This window comes from Chiloscyllium punctatum, chromosome 15 (assembly GCF_047496795.1).
Source record: "Chiloscyllium punctatum isolate Juve2018m chromosome 15, sChiPun1.3, whole genome shotgun sequence".
Lineage (NCBI taxonomy): Eukaryota > Metazoa > Chordata > Chondrichthyes > Orectolobiformes > Hemiscylliidae > Chiloscyllium > Chiloscyllium punctatum.
This window is the reverse complement of record NC_092753.1, coordinates 85,597,776-85,623,277: the sequence shown is the minus strand read 5'-3', so window position 1 is coordinate 85,623,277 and position 25,502 is coordinate 85,597,776. Positions and strand designations below refer to the sequence as shown.

At 43.8% G+C, this 25,502-nt stretch overlaps 1 protein-coding gene across 1 annotated transcript in view; it reads left to right on the top strand.

The window, feature by feature from the left end:
* Positions 1-3,053: 3,053 nt before the first annotated feature.
* The window catches only part of LOC140485869 (transmembrane protease serine 2-like), a 48,984-nt gene continuing 26,535 nt past the window's right edge, over positions 3,054-25,502 (top strand). The window contains exons 1-6 of the mRNA XM_072584321.1: positions 3,054-3,096; positions 4,568-4,654; positions 5,314-5,421; positions 11,409-11,535; positions 14,606-14,719; positions 14,816-14,859. Of these exons, the coding sequence (XP_072440422.1) occupies positions 3,054-3,096; positions 4,568-4,654; positions 5,314-5,421; positions 11,409-11,535; positions 14,606-14,719; positions 14,816-14,859 (523 nt within the window). The remainder of the gene's footprint in view (positions 3,097-4,567; positions 4,655-5,313; positions 5,422-11,408; positions 11,536-14,605; positions 14,720-14,815; positions 14,860-25,502) is intronic.

The following is a 25,502-nucleotide window of genomic DNA, read 5'->3' as shown; positions in this document are numbered from 1 at the left end:
ACCAATTTGCACAGAGTACAATGAAGAAGAGACATAGAATTAGATTGTGGCTTTTCCAGCAACATATTTTCAGCTCTGATCTCCAGCATCTGCAGTCCTCACTTTCTCCTGTGGCATAAATATTGTCTGGGACAATGGGGAGAACACCTTATCTGAAACAGCGCTGTAGGATCTTTTTTATTTGCTTGAGAAAAGGCAAGATCTCAATTCAGCATTTTGTCTGAAATAGAATGCATACACAATAGTGTACAGCTCCCTCTGTGGTGTACTGTACTGAAACGCAAACTGAGATTATATGTTTGAGTTTCTGGAACAGGACTTGAACCCAAAACCTTCTAACTGTAGAGGTGGGTGTGCTACAAATCAGTCAACGCTGACACTAGAGCACATAATAAGCACCTACAGAAGTACGGATCTATTGGTGCTGTGTATTATTATTGACAAAAAGACCTGTTACTTGTCCTTCTGGTTTGAGGTTTCATATATAAAGTAGAACGTAACTTACTAAGTAATGTTATAAGTGAGAGCAGTCCTTGCCTTTCCAAATTGTTAGAAGTCAGTCCTCTCAGCCCTCAAATATCATTGCAGGAAGTCCTTGTGGTACTATCCTTGGCCCAACTATTTTCAACTGTTTTATCAATGACCTTTTGTCCATCACAAGGTCAGAGATAAGGATATTTGCTGATGACTGAGCACTGTTTGCCACCACTCAGACTCTGAAGCAGTCTGTGTACATGTGCAGCAAGATCTGGAGAACACTCAGGCTTGGCCTGATAAGTGGTAATTAACATTCATTTCATACAAATGCCATACCATGACCATCTCCAACAATTGAGGGTCTAATCATCTCCTCTCGAGTTTTTATGGCATTACCATGATTAGACTCATCAAAACTTTTTCAACAGCGTCTTCCACGACAGACTAGAGCTGTAGATGCATGGAAACACCAACACCTGCAAGTGCCCTTGCAACTCATGCAGCAATTCGATTTGGAGGTATATCGCTGTTCTTTTAAAGTCACTAGATCAAACCGTGATAGTCAATGGGACAAAGGATAAAGGCTGGAAGAACATTTTTTTGTGGGAGAAAGTGAGGACTGCATCTGCACTGCACCATACTCTCGTCTCTGAACTCTGGCGTCTGCAGGACTCTCCACTTCCTGGATCTCTCCATCACCATCTCTGGCAACTGACTAACCACTGACATATACTACAAGCCCACCGACTCCCACAACTAACTAGACTGTACCTCCTCCCAACCTACCTCCTGTAAAAACACCATCCCTTATTCCCAAATCCTCTGCCTCCTCTGCATCTGTTCCCAAGATGATCAATTCTATCTCAGAAAGTCCCAGATGGCCTTCTTCTTCCATGATTTCAACTTCCCTCCCCACGTGGTTGACAATCCCCTCCTGCGTATCTCCTCTACTTCATGCTCCACCATCCTTGAACCCCACCCCTCCCAAAGCAACAAGGACAGAATCCCACCCCCCACCCTCATCCTCACCTTCCACCCCACCAACCTCCACATTAACACATCATCCTCCATCACTTCTGCCACCTCCAAACAGACCCCACCATCAGAAATATATTTCCTTCCCTACCCCTATCAGCGTTCCGAAAAGACCATTCCCTCCGCGACTCCCTCATCAGGTCCACACCCCCGACCAGCCCACACCCCACTCCTGGCACCTTTCCCAGCCACAGGAAGTGCAAAACCTGTGCCCACACCACTTCTTTCACCTCTGTCTAAGGCCCTAAGGGATCCTTCCACATCTGTCAGAAATTCCCCCAATGTCACCTACTGCATCCATTGCACCCGGTGCGGTCAACTCTACATCAAGGAGACAGGATGCCTTCTTGCAGATAGTTTCAGACAACATCTCTGGGACACCCAAACCCACCAACCGCACTGCCCCATGGCTGAGCACTTCAACTCCCCCTCCCACTCTGTCAAGAACATGCAAGTCCTGAGTTTCCTTCACCGCCAAACTGTTACCACCCGATACCCGGAGGAGGAACGCCTCATATTCTGCCTTGGGACCCTGCAACCACACGGGACTAATGTGGATTTCAACAGCTTACTCATTTCCTCATTTCCCAGTCCCAAGCCTCCAACTCGGCACCGGCCTTTCTGACCTATCATGTTCTCCCTCACCTTCATCTACCTATCACTTTCCCAGCTATCTCCCCCCAACCCCACCCCCCTCCCATTTATCTCTCAGCCCAGACCCACAAGCCTCATTCCTGATGAAGGGCTTATGTCTGAAACGTTGATTTCTCCTGATCCTCGGATGCTGCCTGACTGGCTGTGCTTTTCCAGCACCACACTCTCAACTCAGAATATTTTTTGTGACTTGAAGGTTGCTTCCTGCGTGACTTAATATTTTTTACTATTCTGTTCATTGTGTATGTCAATAATTTACTCTTCGTATAGGTGACGTTGTTATAATGCTTACAGATGATCTAAAATTTTAGAATGGATTTCTGATGAAGGACTCATGAAACATTGATTTTCCTGTTTCTTGGATGCTGCCTGACCTGCTGTGCTTTTCCAGGACCACACTCTTGACTAAAATTTACAATGCTTTTAATTGTGAGGAGATAGTTGTTGACTGCATGAAGTAATTGGCAAAAGGAGCAAAAGTGAATTCAATATAACAAGTAATGACAGTCTCATGGCCAACATTTTTGGAAGTTAGCATTATATATCAATTTATTAGTTGCATTCGAATTCCTTGAAAAGTTACAGATTTAGAGCTGAAACTTGGGCTCAGATTGGATGTTATAGCACACTCTTGTGGCTATTTTTGTGTGTCATTAAGAAGTGAGTATATTTGCATTAAGTTACCTTTGCCGAAGTTACCTTTGAAATAACTTGCTCATGGAAATGGCAGACATTACTGGAGAGAAGTCAGAGATCGTAACCAGTAAATAACCTGCAGCCGGACAAGCTTAATGCCCCAGTGAGTGTCATTACAAAGTCCCATTAAGGATGTTTAGAGGAACATTGGTCACAGTATTATCCATTTGTGAATGCCAAGTGCTACAACTATGCAAGAAGATGCACCATCTCACCACCACATGTTGGAAGAAGGTACAAGGAGGATGGAAAGGATAAATGGTTCTTGAACAGCAGCAGGTTGATAAGGTGTCAACTGAGATCCCTATAAGAAGAAGCACAAGAATGTCCAATGAAAATTCCTTGCATTTTCAGTAACATTGAGTGAGCCCCTGTGGACATGACCCATTCAGACATAAAAAGACAAAGAAAAAGAGTAGGTAAAAATGAGGACTGCAGCTGCTGGAAACCCGAGTCTGGATCAGAGTGGTGCTGGAAAAGCACAGCAGGTCACGCAGCGTCCAAGGAGCAGGAAAAATCGACGTTTCGGGCAAAAGCCCTTCATCAGGAATAGAGGAGACCACTCAGCCTATTAAGCCTGTTCACCACCATTCAATAAGATAATGATTTCACCATCAACTCTGCATTCCTGCATACTTCTGATAATCTTTTATCCCTTTGGAAATCAAAAAATCTATCGACCTCTGGCTTAAAGATTCTGTATCCGCTCCCTTTTGAGGAAGGAAATTCCAAAGATTCTCAACCCTCTGGAGAGTTTTTTCCCCTCATTTCGCTCATAAGTGGGTGACCTCTTATTTTTAATCAAGACAATTAGTTCTAGATGTTCCCACAAGTGGAAACATCTGATCCACCTCCACCTGGTCAAGTCCCCTCAGGATCTTAGATGCTTCATTTACATTACCTCTGACTCCTCTAAACTTCAGAGGATACAGGATTAGTGGTGCTGGAAGAGCACAGCAGTTCAGGCAACATCCAAGGAGCAGCTAAATCGACGTTTCGGGCAAAAGCCCTTCCCGAAACGTCGATTTAGCTGCTCCTTGGATGCTGCCTGAACTGCTGTGCTCTTCCAGCACCACTAATCCAGTATTTGGTTTTCAGCATCTGCAGTTATTGTTTCCTTCCTGTAACCTTCAGAGGATACAGGCCTAGCCTTTCTAGCCTTTCGTCATAAGGCAATCCAATCTGTTCATTACAGCTGTTAGTCGAGTAAACTTTCTCTGAACTGCTTCCAGTGCATTAACATCCTTCTGCAAATATAGTAGCCAGTACTGTGCACAGTACTCTAGATGTGATCTCACCAATATCCCATGTATCTGAAGCATACCAGAGAGCAGTTAAGAGTCAACCACGTTGCTGTAGGTCTGGAGTCACATAAAGGCCAAACCAGGTAAAGATGGCAGTTTCATTCCCTCAGGGACATTAATGAATCATTAGTAAACTGTTCATTAGTGAACTGATCTTTGCTCTAAGGAGTGAGAAAACAGTAGAAAGATATGTTGACAAAGTTAGATGTAGAAGTGTTGAAGAGGCGTTTTATTTAACATCAACTATCAAGATGTATGTGTTGAGCCGAATTGTCTGTTTCTATGCTGTGTCATTCGATATAAAGACGAGCATACAGTCCATCTGATGATAACTGACTTAAAGTCATGTAGTGGACTGTCAGTTTTGCTCTAACACACTTGCTATGATTGTAATATTACAGCTAAGAAGACAAACCTATTGGTTGCTTTGCTTATTGGTGGTGTGCTGCTTTTTTTGGGGATTGCATCTGGTGTCGCCTGGTATTTTAGTGAGTATAACAATCTTATTTTCCCAATGCCCTTTTTCACAAATGTATTAAGCTTTAGAGTTTAAAAATATGTACTATCTCTCTGATCTCTTCTTTGAGAAATACTAGGCACATGAATAAGAACAGTGGAGCTCACTTATAAGGTGTGTAACTGCCTCTAACATCATATTCTGAGGCTGAAGCAGAAAGTTTGATTGGTTAGGAAAAATTATAAAAGAAAATAGAGAATTATGTTTACTTAAATATGTAAAGCTTTATGCAGATGTTAAAATTAAAAAGGATGATCACACATAGAATTATAGAATTGGAGAGAGATTAAGTAAGAAAGAATTCGCATTTATATAGAGCCTTTTATGGCCTGTGGATGTCCTGAACCAATCTCCCCATGATCCCGCTCATGGGAATCCGTATTAAGTTCAGGTTTCTCCTGCAAGAATAAGAGTGCTCCCCACCTGCTGCTAATATGGAGATGGCAGATGACTTAAAGGCCTCAGTTGGAGGTAGGGAGGGAAGACTCTTGACAGAAAGGTCAGAAAGATTTAATCAGAGCAAAAGGTGGAAGGTGACATTTCCACCTGCCTCCTTCCCTTGCATCTTCGATGTAATTAGGATGGTGTTTGCTCAAATGGAATCTAATCTTTTCCTTTTTATTATTTCAGTTTCGACTTCCAACTGTATACCCTGTGGAAAGAGTGATGGATGTGTGAGTCCATCACATTGGTGTGATGGGATTCCTCAGTGCCGTTATGGCGAGGATGAAGAATGCTGTAAGAGAAACCTTGCTATATAGTTTTGACTTGTATTGAAAGTGCTGATACAATATTTTTGCTCCCCATTGTGTATTTCAGACTGTAGCGTTCTTGAATGTTTAACCATGTGATATTTGATCACGTGGCACTTAAACAAGTCACACTGCTTATTTGCTGCTTGATCAAGTGGCATTTAGTTGCATACTCACCCACCATGTTATACGTAGCAGTAATGGTACCTGTTATTGGATTCAACTTATTTGAGTTATTAATATCACCAAGCCACGAATAAAATATTTTGTATTTTTTTAAGTGGGATTAATAATTCAATTTAAAAATGAACGGGTTTCAAAGAGAAAAGAATTTAAGGATAACTATTTTTAAATAATTGCTGCTCCACTGATCATCCTAAGTATTGCCCGCCTAAGAAACATCATATTTAGATTTATCATAAGCATGAAGGAAATTAACGTTTGTACAGGAGAAATTATGAGGCAAAAAGTTGACAAATTCCCAGGGCCTGATGGTATTTATCTTAGAGTGTTGAAAGAGGTGGCAATAGAAATAGTTGATATATTGTCGATTATCTTGCAAACTTCTGTAGCATTTTAGAATGTTTCCTGTGGTTTGCAAGTTAATAATGCCATTTGCTATCTAAGAAGGAAGTGAGAGAGTAAACAGCGAACTATAGACCTACTAGCCTTATATCAGTAGGAGGGAAAATGCTAGAATTGGTTATAAAATTGTCTGAATGGGCATGGACACATGGATTTGTGAATGGAAAGTTGCATTGCTTAAAGCTGTTTTCCTGAAATAAACTTCACTTGCGCATTCCCAAGTCCTGTGCCATTGTTTTTTCAGACTGCAGGGAATTTCATTTTAGTATTTAAAACATCCAGAAAGCTTTCAATCAGAAATAGGGAATAAAGGTTTCTTCACATAAGAGTTTATTTACTGTACTTCAATACCATATAATATATGAGTTTTAATCACAAATTGTCTTTATGTATCTCATATTGGTTTCATGAGATTGGCACAGTCTGGTCATGTGCCCACTACATCTCAGCTCAGTGCTTCTTTCTTTTCCTTTATCATGTAAGTGCTACAACGTCACAGTCTTTCATTTAAGGGAAAATTTGTTTTAACTGGCAATCTATCAACCGGCATTCTAGCAAATGTATATAGCTCAAATATCACAATCTACTGCGATGTCCAAGTGTTTCAGCTGTAATTGTATAACAGTGATGTGTATACGCACTACATTACATTTGTATCGAATACTGTGTGTTTTAGGAACTGTGTTGATGTTTTTACATAGATTTTTTGAGGGATGTTGATGTCTGTAATCTTCGTTTGGTCAGGATTTACTATGGTTTTACGTACCTCTTGATTATCTGGAATATTTGATCAAGTAACACAGACCTGGTCCTGAAGGTGTCAGTTAATAAAAGCCTTGCTGTATTTAATACCAAATCTCTTCTGTAAGTATTTCCAACCAGCACAGCTTCTGGATGAGTAAGGAAATCTGGGCAACATCTTTGCAAATTCCATATTTCCCTGTGGATGGAAGTTGCTGTCCAACTTAATCTTTTACAATAGTTAATGCTGATGACCTTATCATTATCCTTCTTGCAAAGTCAGGACTAATAGCTCATGAATGAGTCTGCAGAATTAAAACATCAGGTAGCTGGCATACTCTAATATATCTTATTATGTCTCTGTTATGGCATGGATGCCTTTGATTTAAATATGTTTGCTAAGTCTCAGCATTGTGTAGAAAATAGCACATTTAAAATCTGAAATAAGATAATTCATGTCTCTGCATTCAAGAGAATAACATAACAGGAGATGGAGTGTCATCAAATTTTGAGATTTAAAACAAAATTTTACACAATTATATAATACAATACAGCATAGGGACAGGCCCTTTGGCCCACCGAGCCTGTGCCGATTCCTAACCCTTATTTAGACAGTTACTTATTGTCATGTGCAGTAACTATCCCTTTGTTCACCTTCCATTCATGTGTCTAATAAGATACACTTTAATGTTCCTAATGTGACTGCTTTCACCACCTCCACTGGCAGTGCATACCAAATACCCACTACCCTCTGTCTGAAAAACTTTCCCTGCACTTCTGTCCTAAACTTACCCCCTCTCACCTTGAACCTGTGCACACTTGTAGATGACCTTTCCACCCTGGGAAAAAGCCTCTGACTATTCACCCTATGTACATCTCTCATAATTTTGTCGATCTCACTCTACCAGGTTGCCCCTCACCCTTCACCTTTCCAGTGAAAACGATCCGAGTTTATCCAACTTCTCCTCATATTTAAAGCCATTCGATATTACTCTCAATACCACCACGTCACGGACTGGGCTACCATCTGCTTGAGGTGCTCTATTATCCAGGAAAGAGTAAATGTCATTCGTTATGTTGCAGTCACAGTTACACTAGGAGAACGTGAGGACTGCAGATACTGGGGATCAGAGCTTAAAAATGTGTTGCTGGAAAAGCGCAGCAGGTCAGGCAGCATCCAAGGAGCAGGAGAATCGACATTTCGGGCAAAAGCCCTTCTTCAGGAATGAGGAAGGTGTGCCAAGCAGGCTAAGCTAAAAGGTAGGGAGGAGGGACTTGGGGGAGGGGCGTTGGGAATGCGATAGGTGGAAGGAGGTTAAGGTGAGGGTGATAGGCCGGAGAGGGGGTGGGGTAGGAGAGGTCAGGAAGAAGATTGCAGGTCAGGAAGGCGGTGCTGAATCTGAGGGTTGGGACTGAGATAAGGTGGGGGGAGGGGAAATGAGGAAGCTGGAGAAATCTGCATTCATCCCTTGTGGTTGGAGGGCTCCTAGGCAGAAGATGAGGCACTCTTCCTCCAGGCGTATTGTTGCCATGGTCTGGCGATGGAGGAGGCCAAGGACCTGCACGTCCTTGGAGGAGTGGGAGGGGGAGTTAAAGTGTTCAGCCACGGGGCAGTTGGGTTGGTTGGTGCGGGTATCCAAGAGATGTTCTCTGAAATGTTCCGCAAGTAGGCGGCCTGTCTCCCCAATATAGAGGAGTCCACATCGGGTGCAGCGGATGCAGTAAATGATGTGTGTGGAGGTGCAGGTGAATTTGTGACAGATATGGAAGGATCCCTTGGGGCCTTGGAGGGAAGTGAGGGGGGAGTGGTGAGCGCAAGTTTTGCATTTCTTGCGGTTGCAGGGAAAGGTGCCAGGAGTGGAGGTTTTAGATTAGATTAGATTACTTACAGTGTGGAAACAGGCCCTTCGGCCCAACAAGTCCACACCGACCCGCCGAAGCGCAACCCACCCATTCCCCTACATTTACCCCTTTTACCTAACACTAGGGGCAATTTAGCACAGCCAATTCACCTGACCTGCACATCTTTGGACTGTGGGAGGAAACCGGAGCACCCGGAGGAAACCCACGCAGACATGGGGAGAATGTGCAAACTCCACACAGTCAGTCACCTGAGTCGGGAATTGAACCCGGGTTTCTGGCGCTGTGAGGCAGCAGTGCTAACCACTGTGCCACCGTGCCGCCCAGGTTGGGTTGGTGGGGGGTGTGGGCCTGACGAGGGAGTCGCGGAGGGAGTGGTCTTTTCGGAACGCTGATAGGGGAGAGGAGGGAAATATATCCATGGTGGTGGGGTCTGTTTGGAGGTGGCGGGAATGACGAAGGATGATACGATGTATCTGGAGTTTGGTGGGGTGGTAGGTGAGGACCAGTGGGGTTCTGTCATGGTGGCAATTGGAGAGGCGGGGTTCAAGGATGGAGGAGCGGGAAGTGGAGGAGATGTGGTGGAGAGCATTGTCAACCATGTCTGAGGGGAAATTGCGGTCTTTGAAGAAGGGTCCATCTGGGTTGTTCGGTATTGGAATTGGTCCTCCTGGGAGTAGATGTGGCGGAGGCAAAGGAATTGGGAATATGGGATGGCGTTTTTACAGGGGGCAGGGTGGGAGGAGGTGTAGTCTAGGTAGCTGTGGGAGTCGGTCGGTTTATAGTATACATTGAGTCAGTTGCCTGAGCTACAGATGGAGAGGTCTAGGAAGGGGAGGGAGGAGTCTGAGATGGTCCAGGTAAATTTGAGGTCGGGGTGGAAGGTGTTAGTAAAGTGGATGAACTGTTCAACCTCCATGTGGGAGCACGAGATAGCGCCGATACAGTCATCAATGTAGCGGAGGAAAGGTGAGGGGTGGTGCCAATGTAGCTGCGGAAGGTGGACTGTTCCACATATCCGACTGGCAACAGTCCATTTTCCGCAGCTACACTGGCAATGAGGAGGTTGAACAGTTCATCCACTTTCGTGGGCGGCACGGTGGCACAGTGGTTAGCACTGCTGCCTCGCAGCGCCGGAGACCCGGGTTCAATTCCTGCCTCAGGCGACTAACTGTGTGGAGTTTGCACGTTCTCCCCGTGTCTGCGTGGGTTTCCTCCGGGTGCTCCGGTTTCCTCCCACAGTCCAAAGATGTGCAGGTCAGGTGAATTGGCCATGCTAAATTGCCCGTAGTGTTAGGTAAGGGGTAGATGTAGATGTAGATGCAGATGTAGGGGTATGGGTGGGTTACGCTTCGGCGGGGCGGTGTGGACTTGTTGGGCCGAAGGGCCTGTTTCCACACTGTAAGTAATCTAATCTAATCTAATCTAATCTAATCTAACACCTTCCACCCCGACCTCAAATTTACCTGGACCATTTCAGACTCTTCCCTCCCCTCCCTAGACCTCACCTGTCCTATCTCGGGCGACCGACTCAACACGGACATTTACTATAAACCGACCGACTCCCACAGCTACCTAGATTACACCTCCTCCCACCCTGCCCCCTGTAAAAACGCCATCCCCTATTCCCAATTCCTTTGCCTCCGCCACATCTACTCCCAGGAGGACCAATTCCAATACCGAACAACCCAGATGGACCCTTCTACAAAGACCGCAATTTCCCCTCAGACGTGGTTGACAATGCTCTCCACCACATCTCCTCCACTTTCCGCTCCTCCGCCCTTGAACCCCGCCCCTCCAATCACCACCAGGACAGAACCCCACTGGTCCTCACCTACCACCCAACCAAACTCCAGATACATCGTATCATCCTTCGTCATTTCCACCGCCTCCAAACAGACCCCACCACCAGGGATATATTTCCCTCCCCTCCCCTATTAGCATTCCGGAAAGACCACTCCCTCCGCGACTTCCTCATTAGGTCCACACCCCCCACCCAACCAACCTCCACGCCCAGCACCTTCCCCTGCAACCGCAAGAAATGCAAAACTTGCGCCCACACCTCCCCCCTCACTTCCCTCCAAGGCCCCAAGGGATCCTTCTATATCCATCACAAATTCACCTGCACCTCCACACACATCATTTACTGCATCCGCTGCACCTGATGAGGCCTCCTCTACATTGGGGAGACAGGCCGCCCACTTGCGGAATGTTTCAGAGAACACCTCTGGGACACCCGCACCAACCAACCCAACCGCCCTGTGGCTGAACACTTTAACTCTCCCTCCCACTCCGCCAAGGACATGAAGGTCCTTGGACTCCTCCATTGCCAGACCATAGCAACACGACGCCTGGAGGAAGAGCGCCTCATCTTCCGCCTAGGAACCCTCCAACCACAAGGGATGAATGCAGATTTCTCCAGTTTCATTTCCCCTCCCACCACCTTATCTCAGTCCCAAACCTTGGACTCAGCACCGCCTTCCTGACCTGCAATCTTCTTCCCCACCTCTCCGCCCCCACCCCGTCTCCAGCCTATCACCCTCACCTTAACCTCCTTCCACCTATTGCATTCCCAACGCCCCTCCCCCAAGTCCCTCCTCCCTACCTTTAATCTTAGCTTGCTTGGCACACCTTCCTCATTCCTGAAGAAGGGCTTATGCCCGAAACGTCGATTCTCCAGCTCCTCAGTCACAGTTATACGTCAAACATGCTTCAATCCTGCCCAAAGAACTTTGTGATGTAGGCAACAGGTTTTGTTACAACTTTGTGTTTCCTTCTAAATTACAGTTCTGTTGGCAAACTCAACTTTTGTGCTTTATGCCAAATCCATGGATTATGGCTGGAGACCAGTATGTCATGACCACTGGAACAAGGATCATGGACAGCAAGTCTGCAACAGGATAGGTTACCTCAGGTAACAGTAAGAGATTGTATCATTGTATTTTCTAATGCAGTTCCCCCAAATGTTCTCACGTTCACTCGATAGATGTTATCCCAGTGAAAGCTCTAAATAAAATAGCATTAAATGTTGTAACCAAATTTCTTGAGGGCACGGAATTTACAAAGCAATATTGGAAGTCACATTGAGAAACCTCACAAGGATGGGTCATGGAGGGATCCAAATGCTATATTGTTGCACTTGAAATTGGTCTTGTGTGTCTTGGGTCATCATTTGAAGAAAAGTAAAGGACTTTTATTCTAACTTTAGGCTGTGTTGAACCTAACGACTTAATATTGAGTTCTCAACCATGATAAGATAGGGAACAGTATTACTTCTTAAATTATAGAGTCATAGAGATGTATAGCATGGAAACAGACCCTTCGGTCCAACCCGTCCATACCAACCAGATATCCCAACCCAATCTAGTCCCACCTGCCAGCACCCGGCCCATATCCCTCCAAATCCTTGCTATTCATATACCCATCCAAATGCCTCTTAAATGTTGCAATTGTACCAGCTTCCACCACATCCTCTGGCAACTCATTCCATACACGTACCACTCTCTGTGTGAAAACGTTGCCCCATAGGTCTCTTTTGCGTCTTTCCCCTCTCACCCTAAACCTAGGCCCTCTAATTCTGGACTCCCCGACCCCTGGGAAAAGACTTTGTCTACTTACCCTATCCATGCCCCTCATAATTTTGTAAACCTCTATGAGGTCACCCCTTAGCCTCCGATGCTCCTTTGAAACCAGCCCCAGCCTGTTCAGCCTCTTCCTATAGCTCAGATCCTCCAACCCTGGCAACGTCCTTGTAAATATTTTCTGAACCCTTTCAAGTTTCACAACATCTTTCCGATAGGAAGGAGACCAGAATTGCATGCAATTCCATGGTGAAGGAAAGATGTTCATGACAAACCAAACTCAATAATTTTTAAAAATTGAATGGAAGCAAGCAACATAAAGAGGACATTGTAAAGGTGCAAGAATGTTAAAAATACTTTGAAGAAAATATTTTACTGATCTTGAAGACAATTCCATTTCAAATAATGCTGGAAAAAGATCACCCAAATTCATTAGTTAAAAAAAAATCATTCATGGCTGTGGGCAAACCAACTGTTAAGAGTCAGTCATGTTGCTGTGAGTCTTGACTCACATATAGGCCAGAGCAAATATTGATGACAAATTTCCTTCGTGGAAGGATATTAGTGAACCAGATTGGTCTAATGGTTATCATTAGACTAGTTGCTTTGTAATTGAATTCAAATTTTAACCACTTGCCATGGTGGGATTCAAACCCTTGTCCTCAGAACATTATCATGGGACTGTGGGTAATTGGTCCAGTAACATTACCACTACACCATCACCTCTTCAGATGACTGAGCCTTTTTCATCAAAAAGATAGACCTCATCTACAAACAATTGACCAATGAGAATTAATGCCATTTGTTGATAAAGTATTTTGAATCTGTGGTTTCTTGTTAACTTGTAAATTAAGTGTTTGCTTAATCTTTCAGGCCTGTGGTTGGATGGGAGACAGTTTTGTAAGATGGCAGATTGACTAAATTATTCACTTCGTTCCTCCTTTTAATGTTAACTCTTTCTGCATCTTTAAAATCAAGAACTCAGATGCATTAACACCATTCATTTAGACAAAATGTGTAGAGAGAAACCAATCAGTCCATTGGGATTCTGCTCGTTATGGACAGCCTCCAACTGATCTCTCATTCTATAGCGACCTGTCTTCTCCTTCTCATTATATTATTCGTACAACTGTGGCCAGTGTTATCTAAACATTCTTCACTTATTCCAAATGAGGAATAATATTCTTTCTAAGGTTGTTTCTTTCTAAAGCCAAGATTGTATTGCTTCCCATTCTGACATTCTTTCCCAAGTTTTTAAAATGAATAAACTATTCTTTTCTGTTCCGGCAGTGTTCAACTTTTATCAGCTAATGTAACGTTGCCTATTGATTAATCCATGATACGTTATTCTGTCTGTCACTCTTGTCCTCTTTCTCTCCATATTTCTTTGTTATTGTCACAGCCTTTGAGTAGTATTAGAATATAAACATTTCATATAGATTCAAAAAAGTTGACAATGCTTTCCAAAGCTCTACACCACTGGGATTGTCTCTCATTCATGGTTTGTTATCGACTAATTGATCAACATTAGCTCTTTGGGTCAGCTCATCCATGATCATTTACCAAGATGGTAAAATCTGAATGAAAAACCTGATTGCTTGTTGCTTCTGTTACATGTTTCTATATTCTAGTGCATTAGTGTAAATCCACTCATCTACTGTGAGTGTGGTGTTGTCTCCAGCATTTAACACCATCAAAAAAGTAGACTATACAATATCTAACACAAATGGAAGAGGTTTGTGTATGTGTGTGTAAGACATGTTTTTTTCTGGGGCTTTCTGATGTGAAGTGTGTTACACCAAAACGACCGTGATGACCCCCTAACTAAAATTCAGTCACCACAATGCTCCGAGTAAACGGACAGCAAAAACTGTTTTAGTACAGGAGTACAGAGTTTTCCTGGGGCTTTTTCCAAAGTGGGAGTGTGATACACCAAACTGATTGCTGTGAGTTCCTATATCATTTAACTGCCAGCATCTCCAAATTGAACAGAATTTTCTTTGTAACAATATCTCAGCACTGCATCAGCTGTTACTGTACCCCCACTTGGAACAGTGCCAAGTGCAGGAATGGTCTAGGGGAGCAAAACTTGAACAATTTCCAAAATATTGAATCACAGGAAGCTGGGAAAGGAGTGCATCATTTGTCAATCTGCACTGCAACTTTGGTCCACTGCGCTAACTAGTTGTACAAATGAATGAAGCTTTTCCCCATTCATATCGACATGTGTAATTTCGAGTTCTTTGTTTCCATGTAGATTGTGGAATTTCTTCCATTCTTCCAGCTGGCCAAAGCTATTAAGAAAACATCCCTAGCCTGAGATAAAGTTGTTTTGTGGTTGCTTATACTGGGCATTCCAGCTAACATACCAATGCTTTTTACCGCTAAACATGTGTTTCACAGCAACAGCTATTCCTATTATGGATCAACCTCAGCAAACACAGTTGAATTTTCAGAGTTCCTGTTACTGAATGAGAGTTTATCAACAAAAGACACATACCAAAAGCTTAGCATCAGGTCAGTTCTTTGTCACATTTCAATGTTGCATGCAACTTTTGATGTTTGTCAATTATCTGTTAACACACTACTCAGAAATATATTTTTCATTTACAGCCAAAATTGCTCTTCTGGATTGCTGGTCACATTGCACTGCATAGGTAGGCATTATTTCATTATTTTGTTTCACATTATAAGTCCTCAACCAATTAATATCTTCTATCTCATTCCACTTCACATTTGCACCAATGTGTCCATCACAATCCCAAGCAAAAGACTAAGTTGGTTGCACAAAGGTTAACTGAGCTCCATCTGACGTGATATTATTGCATTTCAATTGGTACTTTTAATCTACTAAAACATCCGATGGTGCTTGCGATTAAAACCAGGAAACTGTAGACGGGTTAGCTTAGTATGTATTTTAAGGCTCGTTGAGACTTTTCAGAATTTTTTTTCATAGTATATTTGTGTCTCTGGCATGGGCAGGATTTATTGCCTGTCCCTAATTGCTTTTGAAGTGAGTGATTTGGAAAAACATTTCACAGGGCAGCTCAGACTCAATCAAATTGTTGTGGATCTGGAGTCTCATATAGACTAGACCAGGTAAGGAAGGCAGACTTGTTTCCTTAAACAACATTAGTAAACCAGTTTTATACCAGTAATGAGCCTTTGAAGCATACTTGGATTCAAACCATTAACTCTGTCTCTCTCCTACTGTTGTTTCCAGACTTGCTGAGTTTCTCCAGCACTTTTTGATTTTATTTCAGATTTGGAGCATTCTACTATTTTGCAGTTTTATGAAAATTAATAGTTCTTTCACTGCACCATTTCTGAGACTAGCTTTACAATCCCTATGCATGAATTATATTTGAAGTCAGTTACCTTGCAGGTTTTAAATTCATATCCCCAGAACACTCTGTCACTATGTCTCCGTTAAAGATTGGATGGCAGATGTATTGAAAATTTTCAATTGATCAGATTTGCAGAGTATATCAACACTGATTAATCTAATTATATTTTTTTAGAAAAAAATATTAAAGAGGGGGACAGGGGAATGTGTATGGGTGTTGTCCATATAGACTTTGAGAAGTTATTTTTAAGCTGGAGAGGGTCAGCAGAGATTTAGCAGGACGTTGCTGGGAATGGAGGTTTTGCATTATAAGGAAAGGCTGGATAGGCTGGTACTTCCTTCACTCGAGTGTAGGAAGTTGAGAGGTGACCTTACAGTGGTTTATAAAATAATGAGGGGTATGGATCAGGTGAATGGCAGGTAGGTGTCTTTTCCCTACAGTGGGGTATTTCAAGATGAGGGGGCATCTTAAGGTGAGAGGAGAAAGACTTAAAAAACACATGAGAGGAAATGTTTTTACACAGACAATGGTTCATGTGTGGAATGAACTTCCAGAGGAATTGATAGGTGTGGGTGCAATTACAATATTTAAATGACATTTCAATGAGTACACGAATAGGAAATGTTTGAAGGGATATGGGATAAGTGCAGGCAGGTGGGATTAGTTTACTTTGCGATTATGGTCGATGTGGAGTGGTTGGACCAAAGGATCTGCTTCCATGTTGTATGACTCTATGTATTTGATAAAGTCCCTCATAAAAGACCATTAGCTAACAGTGAATCTCATAGTGTTGGAAGCAGATCATTGACTTGAACAGGAAATTGGGTCAACAGCCGAAAACAGTTGAAGAATAATACATTGCTGCTCTATTAAACAAAGTCTTATGGTGCCCTCCCTCATGTTGTCTAGTACTGCCACTATGGAATCAATTTTACTCAAACCTAGGAACCAATGAGTCACTGGGGACCATCAGTAGTTGCAGAACTGTACTCAACCATCATCTGTAACATCAAGGCCTAACAAAACTCCCCTCTACAGATCTGCTCTGAGCTGGTCTAATCTGCACACTCCAAGTTCCAGATTGGATTTGAGTGGAGGCAGCCACTCAGCGAAATAGCCAGCTACCTTGGGGAACCTTGCATGCCTCAGTCATGGACTGTCCTCTATACCTGGTCCCTGCAAAAATGGCAAAAGCCAGGTTTAAAGTGAGACGTAGGACTTTGAAAATCTTTTCAGAATATCTTTACCATGATGGGTCTCCATTGTGGTGAAAACCTGGGCTGTAGTCTCACTGACACACTGAGCAGCTCAGTAACACTTCCTTACTTTTTATATTCCATTCTCAGTTGCAATGCAAAACCTAGTTGAGAATCATTGAATCATTCAATGGATGTCATTCAGCTCAACATATCTCCTCCAGCTCTCTGAGTGACAATGCCATATTCCTGCCTTTTTCTCATAATCCTACAGATCATTTTTATTTAAGTAGTCATCCAATACCCTATTTAATGCCTCAAATGAAACTGCCCTCCACCAGATTACCAGGAAATTCATTCCAGAGAAAAGTTACTCGCTGGGTGAAAAAGTTCCTTCTCACAGAACATTTGCTTCTTTCACAAATCTGTGCCTCCTCATTCTTAGTCCATTTATGGGTAGGAACAGTTTATCCATATTTCTCCATTTCTCTCACTTCTGTTTGTAAGAGCTTGCAATTAGCAGATTGGCTGAAGCATTCCCATATTATTACAGTTGGGTTCAAACTATAACATACACAGGCCTTGGGCTGAGGAATGGCAGATGGAGTTTAATTTAAATAAATGTGAGGTGTTGCATTTTGGAAAAGAAAATCAGAGCAGGACTTATACACTTAATGGTAAGGTCCTGGGGAGTGTTGCTGAATAAAGAGATCCTCGAGTCCAGGTTCATACTTCCTTGAAAGTAGAATCATAGATAGATAGGATAGTGAAGAAGGCATTTGGTATGCTTTTCTTTATTGGTCAGAGCATTGCGTATAGGAGTTAGGAGGGCATGTTGTGGCTTTAAAGGACATTGGTTAGGCCATGTTTGGAATACTGTGTGTAATTCTGATCTCTCTGAAACTTGAAAGGGTTTGGGAAAGACTTACAAGGATGTTGCCAGAGTTTTGGAGGGTCTGAACAATAGGGAGAGGCTGATTTAAGCTGGGGTTATTTTTCCTGGAACATTGGAGGCTGAGGGGTGATCTTATAAAATTGCGAGGGGCTTGGATAGGGTGAATAGCCAAGGCCTTTTCCCCAGGATAGGGGAGTCCAAAACTAGAGGACATTAGTTTAAGATGGGAGGGGAAAGATTTAAAAGAGATATAAGGGGCAACTTTTTCACATTGGGGCTGGTGTGTGCATGGAATGAGCTGTCAGAGGAAGTGGCAGATGCTGGTACAAATATGACATTTAAAAGGCATCTGGATGGATATATGAATCGGAAGGGTTTGGAGGGATATGGGCCAATTTCTGGGAATTGGGATTAGATGGGAATAGATTAATTTAGGATATCTGGTAGCTTGGACAAGTTGGACCGAGAGGTCTATTTCTGTGCTATCCAGCTCTATGCCTCTATTATTCTAATAAGGGGGTGCCAATTTATGACTGATAAAAGCAGGAATTTCTTCTCTCGGAGGGTCTTGAGTCCCAGCCACAGAGAGCTGTGGGGCAGAGTCTTTTGGAAAATTAAGGCTGAGATAGATAGATTCTGGATCAATAGAGGAATCAAGAGTAGCAGCGAGTAGAGTCTTCTGAGCAGTGAGAGGCGGGAGCCGGGAGGAGGTGACGTTGGTGCGAGGTGATTGTCGGAAAGTATACTTAAACTTCTTACCTTCAGGCCAGTGAGGGAGGAGCAAGCAAAGGATTTCTCGCAAGAGTAAGTAGAACAGTTTATATTTGCGTGGTTGCGTTACCCGAGACACTACTCGGGCAGTGTCTCCCACCCAGCCTCCTCCTCTAACCTAAAAAAAGAGTTCTGGGACCCAGATTGACAAGGTAAGGTAGCTAGTTTATTTCCTAATTTTTTTTTTGTAGTCACTTTGGGAGTTAGAATAGTGGGAATGGGGTTTAGGGCAGTGGAATGTTCCTCCTGTAGAATGTGGGAAGTAAGGGTCACCACTGGTGTCCCTGCTGACTACATCTGTGGGAAGTGCACCCAACACCAGCTCCTCGAAAACCGTGTTAGGGAACTGGAGCTGGAGTTGGATGAACTTCGGACCATTTGGGAGGCAGAGGGGGTAATTGACAGGACTTACAGAGAGGTAGTCACTCCCCAGATAAAAGAAAAAGACAGATGGGTGACAGTTAGGGGACAGAAAGGGAACCAGCAGGCAGTGCAGGGATCCCCTGTGGCCATCTCCCTCAACAATAAGTATACCGTTTTGGATACTGTTGGGGGGAATGACTTACCAGGGGAAAGCAGTGGGGCACCTGCTGCTCAGAAGGGAAGGGGGAAGAGGAGCAGAGCAGTAGTCTTTGGGGACTCCATAGTTAGGGAGACAGATAGGAGGTTCTGTGGGGACGAGAGAGACTCCACGGTTGGTGTGTTGCCTCCCGGGTACCAGGGTCCGTGATGTCTTTGATCGTGTTTTTGGGATCCTTCGGGGGAGGGAGAGCAGCCCCAAGTCATGGTCCACCAACGACATAGGTCAGAAGAGAGATGGGGATTTAAGGCAGAAATTCAGGGAGCTAGGATAGAAGCTTAGAGCTAGGACAAAGAGAGTTGTTTTCTTTGGTTTGCTGCCCGTGCCACGTGCTAGTGAGGCGAGGAATAGGGAGAGAAAGGAGTTGAACACGTGGCTACAGGGATGGTGCAGGAGGGAGGGTTTCGGGTTTTTGGATAATTCGGAGCTCTTTCTCGGGTAGGTGGGATCTTTACAAACAGGATGGTCTTCATCTAAACAAGAGGGGTACCAATATCCTGGGTGGGAAATTCACTAAAGCTATTAAGGTGGATTTAAACTAATACAGCAGGGGCATGGGAACCAAAATTGTAGGACAGGTACAGAAGAGGATAAGAGAAGGGAGTTCCAAAATCAAGTATCTAACACTGGTGAGCGAGAACCTGGTTTGAAGTGTGTGTACTTCAACGCGAGGAGTGTCCAAAATAAAGTGGGTGAACTGGCAGTGTGGGTTGGTAACTGGGACTTTGATGTTGTGGCCACTACAGAGACATGGATAGAGCAGAGACAGGAATGACTGTTGCAGGTTCCGGGATTCAGATGTTTCAGTAAGAACAGAGAAGATGGTAAAAGAGGGGGAGGTGTGGCATTGTTGATCAAGGACAGTATTACAGTTGTAGAAAGGATGTTTGGGGACTCGTTAACTGAGGTGGTATGGGCTGAGGATAGAAACAGGAAAGGAGAGGTCACCATGTTGGGAGTTTCCTATCGGCCTCCAAATAGTCCCAGAGATGTAGAGGAAAGGATAGCAAAGATGATTCTTGATAGGAGTGAGAGAGGCAGGGGAGTTGTCATGGGGGACTTCAACTATCCAAATACTGACTGGGATCACTTCAGTGCGAGTACCATAGATGGGTCAGTTTTTGTCCAGTGTGGCTTCCTGACACAGTATGTAGACAGACCTACAAGGGGCGAAGCCACATTAGATTTAGTACTGGGTAACGATCCTGGCCATGTGTTAGATTTGGAAGTAGGTGAGCACTTTGGAGACAGCGATCACAATTCTGTCAGGTTTACTTTAGTGATGGAAAGGGATAGGTGTACTCCACCGAGCAAGAGTTACAGCTGGGGGAAGGGAAATTACGATGCAATTAGGAAAGATTTAGGAAGCGTAGAATGGGGAAGGAAACTGCAGGGGATGAGCACATTAAAAATGTGGAGCTTATTCAAGGAAAAGCTCCTGTGTGTCCTAGATAAGGATGTACCTGCCAGGCAGGGAGGAAGATACAGAGAGCGTGAGCCAAGTTTTATTAAGGAAGTGGAATCCCTGATCAAAAAGAAGGCTTATGTTAGGACAATGTGAAAAGTCAGGGTGCTTGAGGGTTACAAGGAAGTCAGGAAAGACCTAAAAAGAGAGCTCAGAAGAGTTGGGAGGAGACATGAGAAGTTGTTGGCGGATAGGATCAGGGTTAACTATAAAGCTTTCCATAGGTATGTCAGGAATAAAAGAATGACAAGAGTGAAATTAGGGCCAATCAAGGATAATAGTGGGAAGGTTTGTGAGAAGATTTGTAGCTCGGGTGCTCATTGTTGTGGTTCTGTTCGCCGAGCTGGGAATTTGTGTTGCAGACGTTTCATCCCCTTACTAGGTGACATCTTCAGTGCTTGGGAGCCTCCTGTGAAGCGCTTCTGTGCTGTTTTCTCTGGCATTTATAATGGCTTGTCTCTGCCGCTTCCGGTTGTCAGTTCCAGCTGTCCGTTGCAGTGGTCGGTGTATTGGGTCCAGGTCGATGTGCTTATTGATTGAATATGTGGATGAGTGCCATGCCTCTAGGAATTCCCTGGCTGTTCTCTGTTTGGCTTGTCCTATAATAGTAGTGTTGTCCCAGTCGAACTCATGTTGCTTGTCATCTGCGTGTGTGGCTACTAAGGATAGCTGGTCGTGTCGTTTCGTGGCTAGTTGGTGTTCATGGATGCGGATCGTTAGCTGTCTTCCTGTTTGTCCTATGTCATGTTTTGTGCAGTCCTTGTATGGGAGTTTGTACACTACATTGGTTTTGCTCATGCTGGGTATCGGGTCCTTCATTCTAGAGAGGAAGAAAAGGACAACCAACTCCCATTCCTAGACGTGATGGTCCAGAGAACACCTAACCGAGAATTCACCACAAAGGTATACAGGAAAGCCACACACACAGACCAAGTCCTGAACTACGAAAGTAACCACCCCAACACACACAAAAGAAGTTGCATCAAGACACTATTCAAAAGGGCCACAACACACTGCAGTACACCAGAACTGCAAAAAGAGGAAGAACACCTATACAATGTATTCGCCAAAAACGGATACCCACGCAATTTCATCAACAGATGCCTAAGGGAAAGACAACGGAACAAGGACATGCCACAACCCAAAGGACTAGCCACACTACCATACATCAAGAGCATTTCCGAACTGACAGCCAGACTACTGCGACCACTAGGACTCATAACAGCACACAAACCAACAGCCACTCTCAGACAACAACTCACCAGAACGAAGGACCCGACACCCAGCATGAGCAAAACCAATGTAGTGTACAAAATCCCATGCAAGGACTACACAAAACACTAAATAGGACAAACAGGAAGACAGCTAATGATCCGTATCCATGAACACCAACTAGCCACGAAATGACACGACCAGCTATCCTTAGTAGCCACACACGCAGATGACAAGCAACATGAGTTCGACTGGGACAGCACCACTATTATAGGACAAGCCAAACAGAGAACAGCCAGGGATTTCGTAGAGGCATGGCACTCATCCACAGATTCTATCAACAAGCACATCGACCTGGACCCAATATACCGACCACTGCAGCGGACAGCTGGAACTGACAACCGGAAGTGGCAGATACAAACCACTACAAATGGCGGAGGAAACATCACAAAAGCGCTTCACAGGAGGGTCCCAAGCACTGAGGATGTCACCTAGACCGGGGACGAAATGTCTGCAACACAAATTTCCAGCTCGGCGAACAGAACCACAACAATAATAATGGGAAGTTGTGTGTGGAGTCAGAGGAGATAGGGGAAAGCACTAAATAAATATTTTTTGACAGTATTCACTATAGAAAATGAAAACGTTGGCAAGGAAGATACAGAGATACTTGCATCTAGACTAGAAGAGATTGAGGTTCACAAGGAAGAGGTATTAGAAATACTGCAGAGTGTGAAAATAGACAAGTCCCCTGGGCTGGATGGGATCTATCCTAGGATCCTCTGGGAAGCAAGGGAAGAGATTGTCGAAACTTTGGCATTGATCTTCAAATCATCATTGTCTACAGGAATAGTGCCTGAGGACTGGAGGATAGCAAATGTGGTTCCCTTGTTCAAAAAGGGTAGTAGAGACAACTCTGGTAATTACAGACCAGTGAGTCTCACTTCAGTTGTTGGTAAAGTGTTGGAAAAGGTTATAAGAGATAGGATTTATAACCATCTAGAAAAGAATAATCTGCTCAGGGACAGTCAGCACGGCTTTGTGAAGAGTAGGTCGTGCCTAATGAATCTTATTGACTATTTTGACAAAGTGACCAAACAGGTAGATGAGAGTAAACCGGTTGATGTGGTGTATATGGATTTCAGCAAGGCGTTTGATAAGGTTCCCCACAGTAGGCTATTATACAAAATGTGGAGGAATGGGATTGTGGGAGACATAGCAGTTTGGATCAGTAATTGGCTTGCTGAAAGAAAACAGAGGGTTGTAGTTGATGGAATATGTTCATCTTGGTGTCCAGTTACTAGCGGCGTACCGCAAGGGTCGGTGTTAGCTCCACTGCCGTTCGTCATTTTTATAAATGACCTGGATGAGGGCTTAGAAGGGTGGGTTAGTAAGTTTGCAGACGACACTAAGGTCGGTGGAGTTGTGGATAGTGACAAAGGATGTAGTAGGTTATAGAGAGACATAGATAGGATGCATAGCTGGGCTGAGAGGTGGCAAATGGAGTTTAATGTGGACAAGTGTGAGGACTTGTGACTTTGGACGGAGTAATCGGAATGCAAAGTACTGGGCTAATGGTAAGATCTTGGGAGTGCAGATGAGCAGAGAGATCCATGTACACAGATCCCTGAAAGTTGCCACCCAGATTGACAGGGTCGTTAAGAAGGCATACAGTGTTTTGGCCTTTATTAACAGAGGGATTGACTTCCGGAACCAGGAGGTTATGCTGCAGCTGTACAAAGCTCTGGTACGGCCACACTTGGAGTATTGGGTACAGTTCTGGTCACCGCTTTATAAGAAAGATGTGGAAGCTTTAGAAAGGGTGCAGAGGAGATTTACTAGGATGGTGCCTGGTATAGAAGGAATGCCTTATGAGGAAAGGCTGAGGGCCTTGAGGCTGTTCTCGTTAGACAGAAGAAAGTTGGGAGGTGACTTAATAGAGACATACAAGATAATCAGAGGGTTAGATAGGGTGGACCGGGAGAGCCTTTTTCCAAATATGGGAATGGCAAACACGAGGGGACACAACTTTAAAGTGAGGGGAGATAGGTATAAGACAGATGTCAGAGGTAGTTTCTTTACTCAGCCAGTAAGGGTATGGAATCTTTGCCTGCAATGGTAGTAGATTCGCCAAGTTTAAGTGCATTTAAGTCATCATTGGACAGGCATTTGGACGTACATGGAATAGTGTAGGTGGGATGGGCTTCAGATTAGTATGACAGGGTGGCGCAACATCGAGGGCCAAAGGGCCTGTACTGCGCTGTTATGTTTAATGTTCTATGTTCTAAGAGTGTTAGGGAGAGGGCAGGAAAGTGGAGGTAAGGAATGTCAAATCACCCATGATCCTATTGATCGTTGGAGCAGACTTCAGCTGCCAAACAGCTTCCTGCATCTATTTCTTATGGTCCTATTGTCTCACACCAAAGTTAGGATTTGGATTTCCTGCTCATTTTGGGGCAGTGGGGTGGACTGTCAAAGTTAGACAGGGTAATTAGAGATTGTTAAGCTTCAGACAAGCACCCACCTGAAGTAGAAGGTAAAAGAAAACTGAGCAAACATTTCAGAAAGGATATGTTGGCTCAGTTGTTAATTAAAAAGCAGTAAAAAACAATCACAGAGGTAGTGGGCAAGAAGGAATATACCCTATTTTAGCATGGCTTCCAGCTCCAACCTGCTCAGATGGTTAGGAAGAGCCTGCAGACCTCCTTAGAATGCCAGACACTGACTGCCAATATCCACATCGTCGTTCTTCTCCCTGACATGCAGGCATTTGGAGGTCAACAAAAAGGGCAATAGTTTGGTCTTTTGAATGTATCCTTTAAGATGGCTCTTATTGAACCTAATTGCCCATCTTGTGGGCTCACGCATACCCACATCACACATGTCATGAATGGAGGCATTCCATCTCTTTAGCTTAATTAGTAGACACCTTGAGAGCTAGATAAAGTAAGTATATTACTGTTAGCCAGGGGCTGCAGAGGGAGATAGAGAGAGAGAGAGGTGCAAGCTGCTGACATGCTGCAGGGAATACTGAGTGCAAAAACTGCTGACACATAGGAGAAAGCAGCTTGTGAGCTAAAAATGGCTTGAGTCCAGCTATTGGTCTGAGCTGATTAAAACTGGTTTGAACTAATTAAGTTCTGCAGAAAGCAAGGAAGATGGAGTAATGGAAAAACATTATTTGGACAAGGAGTAATGAGGTAATCTTACCTTAGTCCTTGAGCCAAGACCAATAATGAAAAGACATGCGATAAATGAATGAGCCTGAGCCAACAGGAAAGAGACAGCACAGCTTGAAAGAGATAAGGAAAAGAATAAAAATGAGGACTCATGGGCGTAGAGCTAGTGAAAACTCCAGAGACTAACCGTCACAAAAGCGGACCCTACATCAGAAATGTGGTGACAACATTGCGAGAGAGAGATAGAGAGAGGAAATGGAATGCCTGGCCAGCGTCAGTCCATGTCAGCATCAGCAGCTACCTTGCTTGGGTATTAGCTTTTACATTCTGTGACTACTCAGGGAGTGTCAGAGGAACCTATTGGGTGTACAAATGGGCTCTAGCTTTTGTGCATTTTTTTGGTATAAACCAATCTACATGTGTATTGCCTATCAACATTAATAAAGTGACTTGTGAGAGTGATTCTTCTTCTCTCTCTGCGCAAGCTAATAACCATAGCTCACATTTGCCGGGCTTCAAAAATTACACTGCTTTAAACTTTGAATAAATGACATGAGTACTTTTGTCAGTTTTGCTGTTTCTCCTAGAAGCCTTTTATATCTCTTCAGTGACTGTCCCAGACTAACTCTGTGTATATGTGATATCATCACAATGA